Here is a 19690-nt window from a genome sequence, read left to right as displayed (position 1 = left end):
TATTGTGCCAGAGACAACTTGAGAAATTGCAAGTTGCTTCTGATGTGAGAGAATTGACTGTCTGTAGAGAGACATTGCCCAGGAGATGCCTGTGGGAGACTTATCTCATGTCCCTGCATGGGAAGCTGCAGCTGACAGATGGGAGCTCACCCCATCTCGTGGATTCAAACCACTGACCTTCAGGTCAGCAGTTCAACCACACAAGGGTTTAACTCATTGCGCCACCACGGCTCCTGATAATTCATATGTTGGAAATATTCTAATGAAATGTTTTAGTAAAGAACTACTATTAGGCATTTCAAATAAGAGGACTACTTCAGTCTATTTATTTAAAGCATAGGAAGTCAGTCGATACAATTTTAGATTTTCACGAGTAGCAGATTTTAACACACCATATTCAAAAAGTAATATTAAATATAATTAAAAATAAGTTGCCATTATAGTTAAAATAAATGCTTCTGCCGACAGCATTGGGTATTTATCAGTAATTAGAACACAGCAAAATATAAGTGGTTGACCATCATTACAGCATTTGGTCTTGCATAGAAGAATATGTGCTATCAATATCAAAATAACAATTTAAGAATAGTATTTTTCAAGAAACACGGGAAACCTGTTCAGTTCTTACCATCATGAAGATTTACTGAATCAACATTTGGATTTAGCCTTTCCATTTCCAACTCAGCATTAAAAGCTCACAGTGTATTAAAATATTCATTTGTTAGGTGATTGATTCCTGAGCTACCGATCAGCATTTAGCGGCAGTGAATACAATAGGACGGGTGAGTATTTTTGGTTTTGGTTTTTAAAAAACAGAACTGGTTCTAGGCCCTGAGCTTTATATTCTATGAGCTGCTTAAATGAGGCCCTTCTAAGTAGCTTGCTGTTAACTCACAGTCTGGGAAAAATATACAAGGGCAAGCAACTCAAGATGGAAGGTAATGCCTTATCTGGACATGTACTCTGTGATATTAAAGTTCCAAACCCTAACAGTTAGCTCACATAAAAGGGGAACATATGGCATTCCAGATGCTGATGACAGTGCCTCTTATCTCTCTCCACTGACTAAAATGGCCAGGAATAATTAGAGTAGAAGTCTAACACCACCTGGAGCCCCACACCTTCCACGGTGTGACTTTATTAGTGAATTACTTTTCTATTGTCTAAAAGTGGGACGGCAGGTACAGAATTCAACCTATTATGATATGGCAAATGTCGTCTTAAAAAGTAACAGGATAGATTGCTCAGTCCCATTCCTGCTCTTCTGTTTCCATATGAAACTCATTGAAAAGTGGCTCTGAATTGTTTTGACATGGAATTCCTAAAACATGCTACATCAGAAGGCCCACGAAATCACTAGGACTTCTGTGTAAATTTGTTTTTAAGAGAAGTATCTTAACATGCAATGTTAAGTAGTACAATCTCTCTCCCCGCCCCCCCAAAAAATCTCCAACTGAATTCACTATGGGTTGTTGTAGGTTTTTTGGGGCTATATGGCCATGTTCAAGAGGCATTATCTCCTGAAGTTTCACCTGCATCTATGGCAAGCATCCTCACAACCTCTGAGGGTGCTTGCCATAGATGCAGGCGAAACATCAGGAGAGAATGTCTCTAGAACAGTGGTTCTCAACTTGGGCCCCCCAGATGTTTTTGGCCTACAACTCCCAGAAATCCTAGCCAATTTACCAGCTGTTAGGATTTCTGGGAGTTGAAGGCCAAAAACATCTGGGGACCCCAGGTTGAGAATCACTGCTCTAGGACATGGTCATATAGCCTGAAAAAACAACCCAGTGATTCCAGCCATGAAAGCCTTTGACAATAGAATTCACTATGCTTCAGTATGTCTGTCTGTCATTCCCTAAAGGTAAAGTTTTCACCTTGACATGAAGTCTACTTGTTTCTGACTCTGAGGGGTGGTGCTCATCTCCATTTCTAAACTGAAGAGCCGGCGTTGTCCGTAGACACCTCCAAGGTCATGTGGCCGGCATGACTGCATGAAACACCATTACTTTCCCGTGGAAGCGGTACCTATTGATCTACTCACATTTCCATGTTTTTGAACTGCTAGGTTGGCACAAGCTGAAGCTAACAGCGGGAGCTCACCTCACTCCTTCAATCTGAACTGCCGACCTTTCGATCAGCAAATTCAGCAGCTCAGTGCTTTAACCTGCTGCGCCACCAGGGGCCCTTATGTCCCTTTATTTTTGGTTTGTTGAGGGCATAATTTACAACAAATTTCATCCTGAAATTATGATCTGGGTTAAAAAGCATGCTGCTATTTGCTTGTTGCTTTTCAGCAAGTAGACACACAGAAGCACTTTCTGGTGAACTTGCCCCACAACCAAGGAGGCCCTTAAGCAGGTATCTCCCCCAAGGAGTGCGAAATGCTACCCTCTTCCCCAGTTGCGCATCTGAGGGTGAGAGATGTGCAGAGAAAATGGAATCTGCAGCTATTTGCATTGCTACGGTGAACTTAAGAGTAGGGTTAGAACTGATGAAATGCTCACATTATAACCATTTGTGTTTCACTTCGCTAAACAGCCTTCTTGGAAAATATTTGTTAAGTAAGGCAAAAGGCAATTCTGGTGAAAACAGCATCCTTCTGTGCAATCATAGAGTGATTCTGGACATGAAATTATGCCAAGATCAGCCATCCTCATCACATATCCTCTAGAATACATGTCTGGAGGATAGACATGTATTCTAAAGGATGTGGCCCGCAAGGCTTTCAGTGCCAGGGCAAATGGTGGCCCTTCCACACAAACTTATAACCCAGATTATCAAGGCGGAAAATCCCACAATATCTGCTTTGAACTGGGATATCTGAGTCCACACTACCATATATCCCAGTTGTAAGCAAATAATGTAGGATTTTACACAGCAGTGTGGAAGGGGCCAGAGTTACAATTGCAAATGGCTTTTTGAAGGCAACCATAAGGTTGATGTGACCCTCAGTGAAAATGAGTTTGAAACCTGTACTCTAGAAGTACTAGACCAGTGGTTCTCAACCAGTGGGTCCCCAGATGTTTTGGCCTTCAACTCCCAGAAATCCTAACAGCTGGTAAACAGGTTGGGATTTCTGGGAGTTGTAGGCCAAAACACACAAAACCCACAGATTGAGAACCACTGCACTAGACTCTAAGAAGAAAACACAAGATTATGAAGCCCAATACCCTGCAAGGCTGGAGAAGGCTTAGACTGCAAGTGAAACACAATCCATTTCCCCCTCTTCTGACCTCCTACTTTACGCATTATGGTGAATATATGATATAACATAGGTGGGAACACAGACTTTCCTCTTATATCCATACAGAAAACAGCAAGAAGCCAGGAGCCAGTAGGGCTGCCACCACTCTTGCATTTTGTTTCAGGATTATGCCCTTTCTTACCATGAACAAAGCAAACGAAGGTTTTCAGGGACTATTATTTACACAACTAGACACACTATATTACAGAACAAATAGCGTACAATGGAGAGATCCCTGCCTGTTACAAACATAGAAGAGGAAAAGAATGGCTATTCAGTACTAGGGCCCTATCACACGACACTGTTACAGTACTGTTTCCGAATTTAACTGCCAAATCAACATTGTACAGAATCCTGGGGTTTGCAATGTATGGAGGGACATTTGTAATTATCTGCCAGAAAGCTGTAGTGCAGTGGTTCTCAACCTGTGAGTCCTCAGATGTTTTGGACTTCAACTCCCAGAAATCCTAACAGCTGGTAAAGTGACTGGGACACTATTGCTCCCCTCAACGCTTCTGTCACTGGAGTACACACCCCCCCAAATAGGAAGTTTAGTTTCACAATCCTGTGTGTCTTTATGAGCTCCCTGCAAATAACTTGCTCCTATTTTCATCTCATTAGAGTTTTTAACTTTTTATCCTGTACATGTGGCCCCCCACTGTTACTGCAACTGTGTTTTTTGTTTATTGTAATGTTATTTTGTTATTTTATTCATATTTTTTTCCTTTTGATGTTGCTTGTTGTTCATGTTTTGGTTTTATTTTGATGTAATATGTTGTTCGGGCTTGGCCCCATGTAAGCCACTCCGAGTCCCCGTTGGGGAGATGGTGGCGGGGTATAAATAAAGATTATTATTATTATTATTATTATTATTATTATTATTCAGTTCTTGTGGGTTTTTTCGGGCTATATGGCCATGTTCTAGAGGCATTTCTCTAGAACATGGCCATATAGCCCGAAAAAAACCCATAAGAACTGAGTGATTCCAGCCATGAAAGCCTTCGACAATACATTATTATTATTATTATTTCTGGGGACCCACAGGTGAGAATCACTGCTCTAGTGTCTCACTAAACTATAAACCCTAGAATTCCACAAGATGATGCCATGGCAGTGCAATAACAGTGCTACAACAATGTATTGTGACAGGATCCTTAGCAACATGCACAGGGGAGAAATACCACCTCTTTTCATAATAACCAGCACCAAGATTTAACCGGTTGAAAGACGTGATAAGATAAACAATAGGTATCTCTTCCCAAGGCAAGCAAAGTGCATATTTAATTGACTAAGTCGAATAGTGCAAGAGAGGAACTTGTCAGTGCTATAAATACAATAATCATGGCAAATCAAATTTAACAGCAGCAAACCCTTCATCTTACAAAACCCATTCCATGTCAGTCACGTCCAGATCACACAACGAGAAAAGTAAGGGGCAAAAGACCCAGATAGAATCCCTTACAGTTTAATGTTTAAGGAGGTGTTACATCTAACGTATGACAGTAGACATGGTCATCATAAACTTGCTTATTGTCAAAAGACTCATGGCAAGTCGAACATTCCAGGATGTGGCTCTGTACATGATCTACGTACTCCTGCTCTTCAACATCATCAAGGAAAACTTTGCTGCACAGAGGACATTTTTTCACAGAGACCTAGACAGAGAAGAAAGTAGAAAAGACTTATTTCTTTTGAAACTGCACAATGCACACATATAACGGGAAAAACAAACAGATCAGTTTGGGGTTTTCTGAGGAGGCCCTGCTCTCGATCTCGTCTGCTTCACAAGCACGTTTGGTGGGGACGAGACACAGGGCCTTCTCTGTGGTGGCCCCTCAGCTGTGGAACTCCCTGCCTAGGGATATTAGATCAGCCCCCTCCCTCCTGACATTTCAAACCACAGCATGATCAGAAAAACCAAAATCGGAAAGTGAACTTGGAACAGTTAAGACGATGGAACGGTTGAGGATTTGTGCAAGAAGACATAATTTTTTATAATTTTTATAATGTATTGTTTTTTTTGGTTTTTAAATGTATGATGGTGTTTTCTGCTTTTACTGATGTATGTATTTTTATATATGACATTTAATTGTTACCAACTTGTATGCCGCCCTGAGTCGCCTTCGGGCTGATATGGGCAAGATAGAAATGATATAAATAAATAAATATTGTGACATTTTGGCAAATGGTAGAGTGAAAGCACGGCTACTATGTAATAGTGACAGACAAGGACCCGAATCCTGCTAGTGATATACTGCTCGCAAAGACAGCTTGCGTGCACATATCTTAGTTTGTTCATCCTTTCTTTTTTCTTTCTTTTCCTTCTCTTTTTTCTTTCCTTTCTGTTTTTGGATAGAGCCCAAGGACTGTTCTCTTGCCTTTGTGCTTCATCTCAACCTCACCCGGCATCTGTCAAGTCTTAAGAGGGATTGCTTATTGCTGCTGCTTGCCAGTGAGAAAGGGAGGGCGAGTGGAGGCAGTTCAGACCATGAAGATACAATTGTCTTTTGTAAGAACAAAGCAGAGGATGTATGCAATCTATGCCTTTATTCCTCCCAATCAAGCCAAATCCAGTTGCTACATCATGGTATGAACCACCTACACCCTCCTCTTCACACCACTAAACAGACTGAAGACTCTACTTGACAGGGGCTGGGAGAGGGAAATATTGGTATGATGTGTTGTGTTGTGAATTTGTTCCTCACCTTGACCCACACAGAAAAGCTCGTAAGGAAAAAAAAAACTAATACTAATAATAGCAATGGTATTAACAGAGTAATAATAATATTGTCATAGAACTGTATGAGTAAAGGTATAGAATCATCGTGTTGGAAGTCACCACAAAGGCCATCCAGTCCACCCCAATATTTTTTTTTCCATATCAGGAGCCACCTGAGAAATTGCAAGTCACTTCTGGTGTGAGAGAATTGGCCTTCTGCAAGGACATTGCCTAGGGGACGGCAAGCTGTTTTGATTCTTTACTATCCTTGTGGGAAGCTTTTCTCATGTCCCCACATGGAAAGCTGGAGCTAACAGAGGGAGCTCATCCACGCTCTCCCCGGATTTGAATCTCCGATCTGTCAGTCTTCAGTCCTGCCAGCACAAGGATTTAACCCACTGCACCATCCGGGGCTCCATCACCCCATTCTGCCATGCAGGAATTTACAAGCAGATCACTCACAATAAGAAGCCATCCGGCCTCTGTTTAAAACTGCCAGGGAAAGAAACTTCCCCACACTCCAAGGCAGCAGATTTCAGTTGAACAGCTCTTAAGTCGGATTTGGCCACAGTGGTCCACGCCTTAGTTACCTCTAGATTGGATTATTGCAATGCGCTCTACATGGGGCTGCCCTTGAAGATGGCCTGGAAATTCCAATTGTTCCAATGGGCGGCAGCCAGATTATTAACTGGTGCGAATTACAGAGAGCGGTCAACCCTCCTGTTTAAGGTGCTTCACTGGCTGCCATTTATTTTCCGGGCCCAATTCAAGGTGCAGGTCTTGACCAACAAAGCCCTGAACAGTTTGGGACTCACCTACCTGCGCGACCGCATTACCATCTACGAACCCACATGATTTCTTCAACCTTCTGGAGAGGTTCTTCTCTCGCTCCCGCCCACATCACAAGTGCGACTTGCGGAGACAAGAGAGAAGGCCTTCTCTGTGGTAGCCCCCCGGCTCTGGAACTCACTCCCCAGAGATATTGGGCAAGCCCCCACACTGGCCACCTTCAGGAGAAATTTGGAAACCTGGCTATTCCAATGTGCCTTCAGTGATTAAATGTGAGATACTTCCTGGTCAAACTTTGCACAAAATGTCCTTAGAAGCACTTTATTTTATGGTTAGTGCAATTAAATCCTCCTCATTCCCGCATCCCCTTCCCTATAACTTATTTTGTCCTATCTCCCAGTGTTTTAACTTTTTTATCCTTCAATTTCGCCTTGCCCAGTGAAGACCTCTGTGTTTTTAACGTTTGATTTTATATTGCTGTATCATTTATTATGTTGGTTTTGCATTTTATGTAATTTTTTGTTGCTATTATGTTTTTGCATTATATTGTGTATACTGTATTGATGGCCGTGTCCTTTTGTAAGCCGCACTGAGTCCCCCTGGGGGAGATAAAGTTGTGTTGTTGTTGTTGTTATTGAGCCCCCGGTGGCACAGTGGGTTAAACCCCTGTGCTGGCAGGACTGAAGACCGACAGGTCGCAGGTTCGAATTCAGGGAGAGGTGGATGAGCTCCCTCTATCAGCTCCAGCTCCTCATGCGGGGACATGAGAGAAGCCTCCCACAAGGATGATGAAAACATTAAATCATCCAGGAGTCCCCTAGGCAACATCCTTGCAGACGGCCAATTCTCTCACACCAGAAGCGACTTGCAGTTTCTCAAGTCGCTCCTGACACGACAAAAATAAAATAAAATAAAATAATAATTATTATGTTCCAATGTTCAGTCTCACTACCTCGTTACTGCAATTAGATAACACTTTAGGTGCCACACCTTCATCCTAGGATTTGTAGTTTGGTGAAGTACCTCTAATTCCTTGCTAGAGATCTCTGGTGCTGTAGTCCAGGGGAGTGGACTAGGGCTCCCTAGCAAAGACTTCCAAATATATCAACCAAGCTACAAATATGAGAATTCCACAGGATGTAGCCATGAAAGGTAAAGTGGTACTCGACTAGAAGTATTGTGCAGTAAATGTAACCTAAGGAACCAAAACCATAACCAAAACTGAAATAGTAGTTTCCATGAAAGAGCTTTAAATCAGCAGACTGAGGCAGGGAAAGAGATACAGGGCTGTTAAGAAATAATTAGTATAAATGGTATCTAGTTAGGACTGCAAGGTCTTAGGGCCTGGAAGAAAACAGAACAAGCTTCAACAATGACACTGAAATTATTTCCCAAAAATCCATGAAAACACATCAAAAATCCTACTCTTACTTACCAAATCTGTTTCAGGAATCTCTGGGGCTGCAAAACAAAAGATAATATTTTTAGGCCCAATAAGACAAATTGGGAACAAAAAAAGAAAAGGGAAAACAACAGGAAAGAAAATAATGGAACATTAAGATGAAACCAGAGGAATAGAAGAAATAATCTCTGTTTTACAGTCGACTCTGTGGTTATGATGATAGGTCTCTTCTCCTAAATGTCACCTTATCATTTCGGGATTATATTTCTTAAATGTTTTTTTCTTATAGATAGAATACATAAAAGTTAATCCCAGAATGCAAAATGCAACAACTCCCCCCCCCCCCCCCCGCCCAGTAAATTGGTTTAAGGCAGATATTCAAAAGTTGGTTAATCATAGAATCATCCAGTCCAACTCCTGCCATGCAGGAACACAAAACAAAAGATAAAAGAAAAGCACTCCTGCCAGATGGCCATCCAGCCTCTGTTTAAAAGCCTCCAGAGAAAGAAAGTCCAGTGCACAATAATTTTAAAATGTTTCAAGGAAGACAATGCAGAAGCTATTTTATTTCAGAACTGTATCACATAAGGCAGGTAGATTGTAATAACATGTATTCTATACAGTGGGACTTATCACATGGTATCATTCCTCTTCTATTGCTCCCCAGTGGGGGACTGTTGGAAGGCATTTATCTTACCAAAAAAAGTCATAAACAGATTGTGGTTTTGTTTTTTGTTTTAAGTCCCAGCAAAAGGCACTGTAATTGCAGTTTGCCTGCCTCATGCGGTTTTTTTTATGTGTCGTGTCAGGAGCGACTTGAGAAACTGCAAGTCGCTTCTGGTGTGAGAGAATTGGCCGTCTGCAAAGACGTTGCCCAGGGGATGTCCCAATGTCGGTCTTCAGTCCTGCTGGCACAAGGGTTTAACTCACTGCGCCACCGGGGGCTCCAGTGCGATAAGCTCATGCGATAAGCTCCTAAAACAGAACTAAATACATTTTGGCACAAATGGGGAACCACAGGACGACACTATTGTCTTTTCCCCAGAAGCCTCAAACCTTAAATTAATCAGACCAAAACTGCTGTATCCTTCTCCAATCTCATGCTCTTCGGATGTTAGATTGCAATTTCCCAACACTTTAACCTCTAAGAGTACCTCTAGAACTCTCTAGGTCCCCATTGCAATTCTATAGTCAATTTCCATAAGATTCCAAAGGACCTAACAATTCCTAGAGAGGCATTCCTCGCCCTTGATCTCAACTGGCTGCACTGAGGAGCCCCTGGCGGCACAAAGGGTTAAACCCTTGTCCCAGCAGGACTGCTGGCTGAAAGGTCCATGGTTTGAATCTGGGGAGTGGGGTAAGCTCCTGACTGTCAGATCCAGCTTATCATGCAGGGACGTGAGAGAAGCCTCTTACCAGAAGTTAAAACATTTGGGTGTCCCCTGAGCAACATCCTTGCAGGCAGCCAATTATCTCACACCAGAAGCAATTTGCAGTTTCTCAAGTTGCTCCTGACACACACACACACACACGCCAAAAGCCTGGCTATCCTAATATACTCACCAGAATATGGATTCCCAAATAAAAGACCTGAATGTTCTGCTGACTGAGTTAAGAGCCCAGCTGGTGGATGATCTATCATTTCTGGAAGGTGTACCATCAGTCCTTCATTTTCCCTTCTTAAACACTGCAAAAACAAGTGATAGAATAAGAAGTCAGTGTCTTCCAAACGTATGGGTTGTCAGTTGTTAGGCCCAAAATGGTTGACTGTACCTGAGATATAGAAAATGAAGCTCTGGAAGAACATTTTATTTTAGGTTTGGAAAACATGTGGCCTTTTAGAAGTTGTAGAAATCCAAGCCCCCCATCTATTCTACCATATAATGCATTGAATTGCACTACACTGACCATATAACGCAGTTTCAAACTGCATTATATGGCAATGTAGATGGGCCCCAACTCTCATCAGCCCCCACCAGTCTTGACCAACATTGAAGACCCTTCCACACAGCTGAATAAAATCAATTTCTTTTCTGTCGTCTTGTCTGGGAATGTTGGACAATCTATTCTTCTCTAAAGGAACATAATGAGCCAAAATCCTTTTTGATGAAGCGGTTGAGATTATATTTTAGTTGGAGCACAAACAAATGAAAGTGGAGTGGGAGACAGGAAACAACCCTGCATCAAGTGATAGGAGAGAAAGAAATATAGGGATGCTGGCAAAGAAATTAAGGCAGGTGTGACTACATATGAACTTTAAATATAATATTAGGTATTGCTGTCACTAGTCTATTAATGGGGGCTGTTTTTCAGTGTCCTTCAAAGTAGCTTTGCAACACAGGCACAGAAGTTCCTAATGCATCAATCTGTTCTCTCGTTTTAGCATTCCTTAATTTGCACCTTGATCACATATACTGTACATCAGTGGTTCTCAACCTGGGGTCTCCAGATGTTTTTGGCTAGAATTCCCAGAAATCCTAATCGCTGGTAAACTGGCTGGGATTTCTGGGAGTTGTAGGCCAAAAACATCTGGAGACCCAAGGTTGAGAATCACTGCTGTACATAGTATTAGTGATCTGTGTTGACAGCTTTTTAATGGTGTTTCCGTGGATTGCCAGACCCTTCTATAATAACCTCTTAAGGATAAATTATAATGCATTCCCACCTCCTTTTTAATGTTTTGCCCCATAAAATGGGGTGTGATCATCCTCAACTCTCACTTGACAAAATGTGTACCTGATTCTCCTTTTCCTTTTCATTGATTTCCTTCTGCAGAGTCTGAAACAGCAGTGTTTTCTCTTTCAGTTCCTCCTCCAAATTTTGCTGAGGAAATAGAAAAAATGCCATTTTTAATGGTAATAAAGAGCATGTATTTGTTGTTCATTCGTTCAGTTGCTTCCGACTCTTCATGACCTCATGGATCAGCCCATGCCATATATCCAGACACACATCCAGTTTTTATCCCTGGACTTTTTTCACCTTATCCTGTGAATGACCTTGGACCAATCACACTCTCTCAGACTATTTATTTATTTATTTATTTACTGCGCTTATAGACCGCAATTCTCAGCCCAAGGGCGACTCATTGCGGTGTACAACATGGAAAACAAGTGCAAATTACAAAACATAGTGTAAAATAATCCACAATTCATCATTATCAAAAAACATCTTATCAAAACATCAACATCAACATTACTACAAAATCCATTCCGAGTCGTCTCATCGTCAAACCCACAATCCAATATCATTTCCGTTGTTCCGTTCCTATGGTCAAATTACCAGTCATTGCACTTCTTGATCAAATGCCTTCTTAAACAGCCTATACCCTGTTCGGCCTTGCGACTGACCAGGAGTACCTCTGTCTTGTCTGGATTCAATTTCAATTTGTTCGCCCTCATCCAGACCGTTACAGCGGCCAGGCACCGGTTCAGGACCTCGACAGCCTCCTTAGTAGCAGGTGGAAAGGAGTGACAGAGTTGGACATCATCTGCGTACAGATGACACCGTACCCCGAAACTCCGGATGATCTCACCCAGCGGCTTCATGTAGATATTAAACATGACTATCCATGACAAGTTGAGATCATCCTTTCTTAGAAGGACAAAATCTTTGCATGGTAAACTTTCAGATCAATCATAAGATCTCCTGTTTAAATTGTGTTAGAGTTTATTGGTAGGGAGATCCAGGTGCTGATCCTTGTGTACATTCAGTCATTTCCAAGTTCAGATGGACCTATCATAGGTCTCCACTGCCTGGGAAATCCCCCCAAAACAATTTGAAAGCCATTGATCTGCATTAAAGGAAGGGTAAGGCCAGCTTACTTGTCTGAGCAAAGCTGCATTTAATGTACGACTCTCTTCCTTCAGTTGTTCCAGGTGCCTGGATTTGTCTTGAACTACACGCTGCAGATCTCCCGCTTCTTTCTGTTGACTCTGCAGCTTTGACTGAGATGAAACAACAAATGTGTGTGCTTCCCAAAACACAAATTACACAAATTATGAACAATTAAGACTCAAAAGGTAACCCCCTGGAATTTTGGTAGCATTTCCAGATTTAGAATTATGGGATCACTAAGGGCCCTTCTGGTCCAGCTTCTGCCAACATAGCAGTTCAAAGACATGCAAATGTGAGTAGATCAATAGGTACTGCCTTGGCAAGAAGGTTACAGCGCTCCATGCAGTCATGCTGGCCACATGGTCTTGGAGGTGTCTACGGACAACGCCAGCTCTTTGGCTTAGAAATTGAAATGAGCACCACCTGCCAGAGTCGGACACGACTAGACTTACTTAATGTCAGGGGAAAGCCTTTAAGAGTCCTTCTAGACAGGCCCTATATCCCAGAATCTGATCCCAGGTTTTCTATTTATCTCAGATTATCTGGCAGTGCGGACTCATATAATGCATTTTAATGCAGAAAACCTGGGATCAAATCCTGGGATATAGGGCCTGTCTGGAAGGGCCCTTAGAAACAAAAAGAGAAACCTTATATAAGAAAAAAAAAAAGACCTGGTGAAAGAGGTGGAGACCAAGAACATAATAAGTGTGCAAAAATAATGTTGACTTTTCTACTTTTCCCTTTCAAGTTTGAAAATGCTTAAAAGAGACTGTAGGCTATTCAATACCCTTTCCTGGAGAATATAAACAAATGCGGGCTATTTAGCACAAATCCTGTTTATGTGTTTTCCAGAGGCAGCTGTTAGTCACTGTGATTGCAGAATATAATGCTTCTATCTAACCCAACAGGGTTCTTTTTATGTTTTGTTCACTTTTTCTACATGGAACCAAAATGATCAAATTCAATATTAACCTCCAATTCTTGAAGAAAGAACTACACTAGGGTGGGCAATGTGGGGCTGCTCCAGATTTGTTTGGACTACAACTCCCATCATCCTTTACTGCTAGCCATGCTGGCTAAGGGTGATAGGAATTCTGATCTGTCAACAACTGGAAGGCAACACCCGTTATACATCTTCTACAGAATTGAGAAGCATCTCACATTGCTTCAGTGGTTCCTTATTACTAAAACAATGAAAGAAACCACTCTATGGAGCACTAGAATTGTGAACTAAAAGTCAGTCAACAAGTGCTGGAGATATTTTTAAACAGCTCAGAAAATGACTTGGAAAGTCATTCCATTATGGTCACCATTTCAACATGCACTGTAATAATCAGATAGAAAGTATCTGGCATCAGGGCCAGTTCCTCAGTCCTGGCTGCGGTAGTAGCTATAAATCAACTATCAATTTGTGGTTAGCTGGAATGAAGAATCGGCCTTGGTTTGTGAGTGAGATTAACCATAAATTATGTAGTTGGGTGCACAGTCATCCCTCCACAATTGCTGGGGTTAAGGATACAGGACCATCATGAAAGTGGAAAAAAAACTGAATAAAGAAATTACTGGGCTACTGTGAGTTTTCCAGACTGTATGGCCATGTTCCAGAAGCATTCTCTCCTGTCGTTTTTCCCACATTTATAGCAGGTATCCTCAGAGGTTGTGAGGTCTGTTGGAAACTAGGCGAGTGAGGTTTATATCTGTGGAAGGTCCAGGGTGGGAGAAAGAACTCATCTGCTTGAGGCAAGTGTGAATGTTTAAATTAGCCACCAGCAGATATATAAATAAACCTCACTTGCCTAGTTTCCAACAGACCTCACAACCTCTGAGGATGCCTGCCATAGATGTGAGCAAACTGTCAGGAGAGAATGCTTCTGGAACATGGCCATACAGCCTGGAAAACTCACAACAACCCAGTGATTCCGACCATGAAAGCCTTTGACAACACAAATAAATTACTTTTTTTTAAATCCAAGAAAACACCTCTTTGAGAACGTTCAGGTCTTCCAGCATGACTCTATTGTCCACATCTCCTGGAAGAGGAACATGGAATTGCACTGGAGGACCTAGAAATCTCTTGAGAGATGTTCTCTCTAGGAAACTTTAAGTTTTCCAACATGGCCAGAGGAAGTTGATCACAGAGTCACACTGAAGATGTAGAGAGATTGTTAGGGTGAACATTTAGATCAAATCCATAAATAATCAAATAAGCAAAAGGTAAAATAGCAAATGTGTATTATTCAGCCCTGTCCATTAAAGTTCAAATTTACTTAGGGTTCTCCAAAGGAAGAGTCTTCTGAAGAGCCTACATTCACTTCCTAAACACCTAAGATCCCTATGGTTTGTAAATTTCAAGAAAATATTCAGATATCCTTCCTTACCTGAAGCTGATCCATATGACTCAGGGTGGTTTTAAGCTTCTTTTGCAGCTGTTCCTGTTCAATCAATATATTTTCTCTCTCTTCTTTGACCCTGTTTGGAAACAGAACAATGTGGATTAATCTTCGAGCTATTTATTGAGTGTATACAGCACCCAAGTTCTTAGAACCATATAATTGATTTAACAATTTCAAGGGTGATTATGTTATTATAGCAAAAGCAGTGTTGTCAAAGGCTTTTGTAGCCAGAATCATGGGTTGCTGTGAGTTTTCCAGGCTGTATGGCCATGTTCCAGAAGCATTCTCTCCTAACATTTTGCCCACATCTATGGCAGGCATCCTCAGAGGTTGTGAGGTCTGTTGGAAACTAGAAAAAATGGGTTTATATATCTGTGGAATGTCCAGGATGGGAGAAAGAACTCTTGTCTGTTTGAGATAGGTGTGTTTCCTAGTTTCCAACAGACCTCACAACCTCTGAGGATGCCTGCCATAGATGCAGGTGAAACATCAGGAGAGAATGCTTCTGGGACATGGCCATACAGCCCGGAAAACTCACAGCAACCCAGTGATTGGCCACATTGATTAACACTGAATAGCCTTGTAGCTTCAAAGCCAGTAAATAAAGAAAAACACTCATTAAACAGGGGAAATCCAGACAAGAAACAATCAGGGCCAGCTAATACCTTCCAACAAAGGATTTCCCCTTTGTAATATAGGGGTTTTTTTTGTTTTTGTTTTTTGTTTTTTTTGCTAAATACAGGGTTGCTGTGAGTTTTCCGGGCTATATGGCCATGTTCCAGAATCATTCTCTCCTGACATTTTGTCCACATCTATGGCAGGCATCCTCAGAGGTTGTGAGGTCTGTTGGAAACTAGTCAAGTGGGGTTTATTTATATATCTGTTGGTGGCCAATTTCAACATTCACACTTGCCTCAAGCAGACAAGAGTTCTTTCTTCCACCCTGGACATTCCATAGCTATATAAACCTCACTGCCTAGTTTCCAGCAGACCACACAACCTCTGAGGATGCCTGCTATAAATGTGGGCAAAACGTCAGGAGAGAATGCTTCTGGAATATGGCCATATAGCCCGGAAAACTCACAGCAACCCAGTATTTAGCAAAAAAAAAACAAAAAAAACAAAAAACAAAAAACAACCATACTACAAAAGCCTAGTGTGCAGGGTTTGGAATCGTGCAGCTCTCCAGTTTTGTTGGATTGAAGTGCTACTATGAATGGTGGGAGTTGCAGGTGTATGTTCTCTGCTTATGTCTTCTGGGAATGTCTCCTGAATTTAAAACAAATCTCTCCCTTAGATTAACATTTCATAAAGACAATATACTGTATTGGAGATATATAGAGAAAATATTCATGGGTGTTTTCTGGTTTTGGGAGCAGAATCCTTAACATGAAGCCGCAGTATGATTCAGTCTCACATACTGGATGCATTTATACACTAAACCAAGATTGCCCAACCTATGGCCCTCCAGGTTTTCCGTCTACCGGACAAGCTGGCTAGGGCTTCTGGGAGTTGGAATAGCCTTGTAAACACCTGGAGGGCCACAGGTTGTGCAGACTTGATCTAAAACTTAAGTATGGTCATTGAAAACAATCTAGTCCTGTAGTCTGAAATCAGAGAAAACAAAATAAGCTAACTAGTCCAAGGATTGCCTCAATTCATTAGCTATGAGAAAGTATGGTGTCAACTTGCAATCAAAACCATGATAAAAAAAATAGATGGGCTCACTGGCAGAGTGCTGTCTCTGCAGAATTGCTCTGTGTTTCCAGAAGAGTAACCTGCTTTTTTAAGCGACTGACTTCTTCATTGACTTTCTCATTATTGAGCCTTAAGTTATCCAAGCTTTTTTCAAGAACCTGAAAAGTAAGAAGAGTAGACAGAATTGAATAATGGGAGTTGCCCCATCATAGGAAAGCTAAAAACTATTGGACATGTGCAAAGATTTTAAATGTTGATGTCTTACATGTTATGTGTTGTATGGCACCACTGTGTGCTATTTTAAAAGTCACCCCGAGTCGCTATGGGAGATGGTGGTGGGCTATAAATAATGTTTTATTGTTATTATTAAAGATCAAAACAGATTCACATTATGCATTACTCACATTAAAAAATTAACATTATCCCTTCCGAGATGCCATTTTGTTTGTTTTGTTTGGGTTATTATTATTATTATTATTATTATTATTATTATTATTATCCTTTATTTTTTTGTTAATTATTTGACACAATCTCATATATAATCAGAAAATATACATTCAGAAATAATGAGACATGTCTAGATCTGTATGCAGATGGCAACTTGCGCAAAATAAGTATAACATACTTTACCATTCACTCGAGTTCAAGACATTTTCAAAGGAAAATCAATGTAAACTATTCCTAACTAGAACTGTTTCCATCTAGATAACAGCAATAGTGTCATCAGCTACTTCTCCCCCTCCCCCATATCAAATGCAAAAAAAATAAAAATCCCAATGAATCTTTTTTTTGGGGGGGGGGAATTCCTTACAAGGCAGGAAATATATATTATATATATCTTCATGATCAAGAGAGTTTCAGAGTATGTCCAAATACATACTGATATCACATCAATTAAAAAAAACACGTAAGAATGGGAGCAGGCAACAAAGTACTCTCTGAGCTTTCTGACTATTTTACATACACAGGCATGGACAACTGCAAAAACCCAATTTGCATACATTGAAAGATGTCCGAAATCATAATCAAAAGTTTCATTAACATTGTGCCAACATATTTAACTTTTCCAGGGATCACTTTTTTCTATTTTGTAGCATTCCAGCGTGTCTACACAGTATTACATATTTCTTTTTTTTTAAATCCTTTCCCTCTTCTTTTTTTCCCCACCGAGATGCCATTTTCACCTAGCCTATTAGCCTTTCTACTATAACATCTCATATTCAATTAGAGACATCCCACCACATTTGCAGGTCTGACTTTTGCCAATTCGGTTATTTGTGGAGTTGATTAAAATGTTGTCTCTGGGAATCTTCCAGAAGTCAGACCACAGAGTCACACTGGAAGATCTAAAGATTCCTAGAGGCTACCACTCCAAGAACTTCTAGGTCAGTGTTTCTCACCCTGTGGGTCTCCAGATGTTTCGGCCTTCAATTACCAGAAATCCTAACAGCTGGTAAACTGGCTGGGATTTCTGGGAGTTGTAGGCCAAAACACCTGGGGACTCACAGGTTGAGAACGACTGCTCTAGGTCATCCAGTGAGATTTTGCAGTCCATTTCCAGCAGAAGTCGACTACAGCACCTTAGCAGAAATTCCTAGAGAAGTATTATCTTGAGTTAAATAAATAAATGTCTTTATTTGCATTATAAAACTTTCATGAGGGTCCTGTGCCCCTAACCCCAGAGAATGTGCTCGCTGTGTTTACCTCCTTTTCCTTCTGCAGTTTGATATTATTTTCCATGGCAGCAGCAAGTTCAGTTTGAGCAGAGGTTATCTCTAAAGCCTGTCGGTCCTGAGCTCTCTGAAGCTCCATCGTCCCAGTCTGCAGCAGACGGACTTTTTCGTCAAATTTCTTTTTCTCCTCCTGGATACACACAATACAGGGAAGACACTGATGTTTAAGAATATAGCAAACATGTGACAGGCTGGCAGTTATGGACCTCAGATTTCATTGGGTTCGATATCCATTCAACCTCAACCAGCATGGCTAATGCTCAGAAATGATGAGAGCTGCAGTCAGTATCTGGAAGCCACATCTAACCATCTGTCAGGCCTTTCTACACTGCCATATAAAATCCAGATTATCTGCTGGATTATATGACAGCATAGAGAGATATTGACAAGCTGGAATGTGTCCAGAGGAGGGTGACTAAAATGATCAAGCGTCTGGAGGACAAGCCCTATGAGGAGCGGCTTAAGAAGCTGGGCATGTTTAGCCTGAAGAAGAGAAGGCTGAGAGGAGATACGATAGCCATGTATAAATATATGAAAGGAAGTCATAGGGAGGAGGGAGCAAGCTTGTTTTCTGCATCCCTGGAGACTAGGATGCAAGGGGATAATGGCTTCAAACTACAAGAAAGGAGATTCCATCTGAACATGAGGAAGAACTTCCTGACTGTGAGAGCTGTTCAGCAATGGAACTCTCTGCCCAGGAGTGTGGTGGAGGCTCCCTCTTTGGAAGCTTTTAAACAGAGGCTGGATGGCCATCTGCCAGGAGTGCTTTGAATGCAGTATTCCTGCTTCTTGGTAGGGGGTTGGACTGGATGGCCCATGAGGTGTCTCTTCCAACTCCTATGATTCTATGAAAGCAGATAATGTGGATTATGTACTTTTATAATCTGGGTTATCTGACAGTGTAGACGGGGCGACAGTTGCAACTTCAAATGCTCCCCTACATTGGCTATACTGGCTAAGATAGAAGCTTCAATCCAACTGCATTTGCCTACCCCTACTCTATATAGTTACAGGTGTGTGTGTGTGTGTGTGTTTGTGTCAGGAGTGACTTGAGAAACTGCAAGTCGCTTCTGATGTGAGAGAATTGGCCATCTATAAGGAGGTTGCTCAGGGGACACCCGGATGTTTTGATGTTTTACCATCCTTGTGGGAGGCTTCTCTCATGTCCCCGCATAGGGAGCCAGAGCTGACAGAGGGAGCTCATCCATGCTCTCCCTGGATTTGAACCTACGACCTGTCTTCAGTCCTGCCGGAACAAGAGTTTAACCCAGGGGTCCTCAAACTAAGGCCCGGGGGCCGGATATGGCCCTCCGTCATTTACCCGGCCCTTGCTCAGAGTCAACCTAAGTCTGAAACGACTTGAAAGAACACAACAACAACAACCCTATCTCATCAGACAAAAGCAGGCCCACACTTCCCATTGAAATACTAATAAGTTTATATTTGTTAAAATTGTTCTTCATTTTAATTATTGTATTGTTTTTTGAACTACAAATAAGATATGTGCAGTGTGCATAGGAATTCATTCAAGTTTTTTTTCCAAATTTTCTGGCCCCCCAAGGACTGTGAACTGGCCATCTATTTTAAAAAAGTTTGAGGACCCCTGGTATAACCCACTGCGCCACCAGGGGCGCAATGTTTAAATACACAATGCCAGTTGCGTTAAATACACAATATAGTTGCAGTTAAAATACACAATGTCGATTATTAAGAAATTTGCTTTTTCTAGAACATTAATGGTCAAGCAACTCAGGCTGTTAAATGTGCCTTTGCACCAATCCTGCAGATTTCCTTGAATGCAAATGGCATAAGTTTGGGGCCTGCAATGTATTGTGGTGTGCTAGATTTTATGGCCATGTTCCAGAATCATTCTCT

The 19690-nt window shown here is 41.4% G+C and overlaps 1 protein-coding gene across 1 annotated transcript in view; it reads right to left on the bottom strand.

Moving 5' to 3' along the window:
- Nucleotides 1-303: 303 nt before the first annotated feature.
- CALCOCO2 (calcium binding and coiled-coil domain 2) overlaps nucleotides 304-19690 on the bottom strand; it is a 41533-nt gene continuing 22146 nt past the window's right edge. The window contains exons 7-14 of the mRNA XM_060780858.2: nucleotides 17787-17945; nucleotides 16113-16240; nucleotides 14370-14460; nucleotides 11979-12101; nucleotides 10894-10980; nucleotides 9721-9844; nucleotides 8191-8216; nucleotides 304-4902 (exon numbers count right to left, since the gene is read on the bottom strand). Coding sequence (XP_060636841.2) covers nucleotides 4720-4902; nucleotides 8191-8216; nucleotides 9721-9844; nucleotides 10894-10980; nucleotides 11979-12101; nucleotides 14370-14460; nucleotides 16113-16240; nucleotides 17787-17945 — 921 coding nt within the window. The 3' untranslated portion in view covers nucleotides 304-4719. The remainder of the gene's footprint in view (nucleotides 4903-8190; nucleotides 8217-9720; nucleotides 9845-10893; nucleotides 10981-11978; nucleotides 12102-14369; nucleotides 14461-16112; nucleotides 16241-17786; nucleotides 17946-19690) is intronic.

Source organism: Anolis sagrei, chromosome 6, assembly GCF_037176765.1.
Source record: "Anolis sagrei isolate rAnoSag1 chromosome 6, rAnoSag1.mat, whole genome shotgun sequence".
Lineage (NCBI taxonomy): Eukaryota > Metazoa > Chordata > Lepidosauria > Squamata > Dactyloidae > Anolis > Anolis sagrei.
The sequence above is the reverse complement of the archived record's forward strand: the minus strand, read 5'-3'. Positions and strand labels throughout refer to the sequence as shown.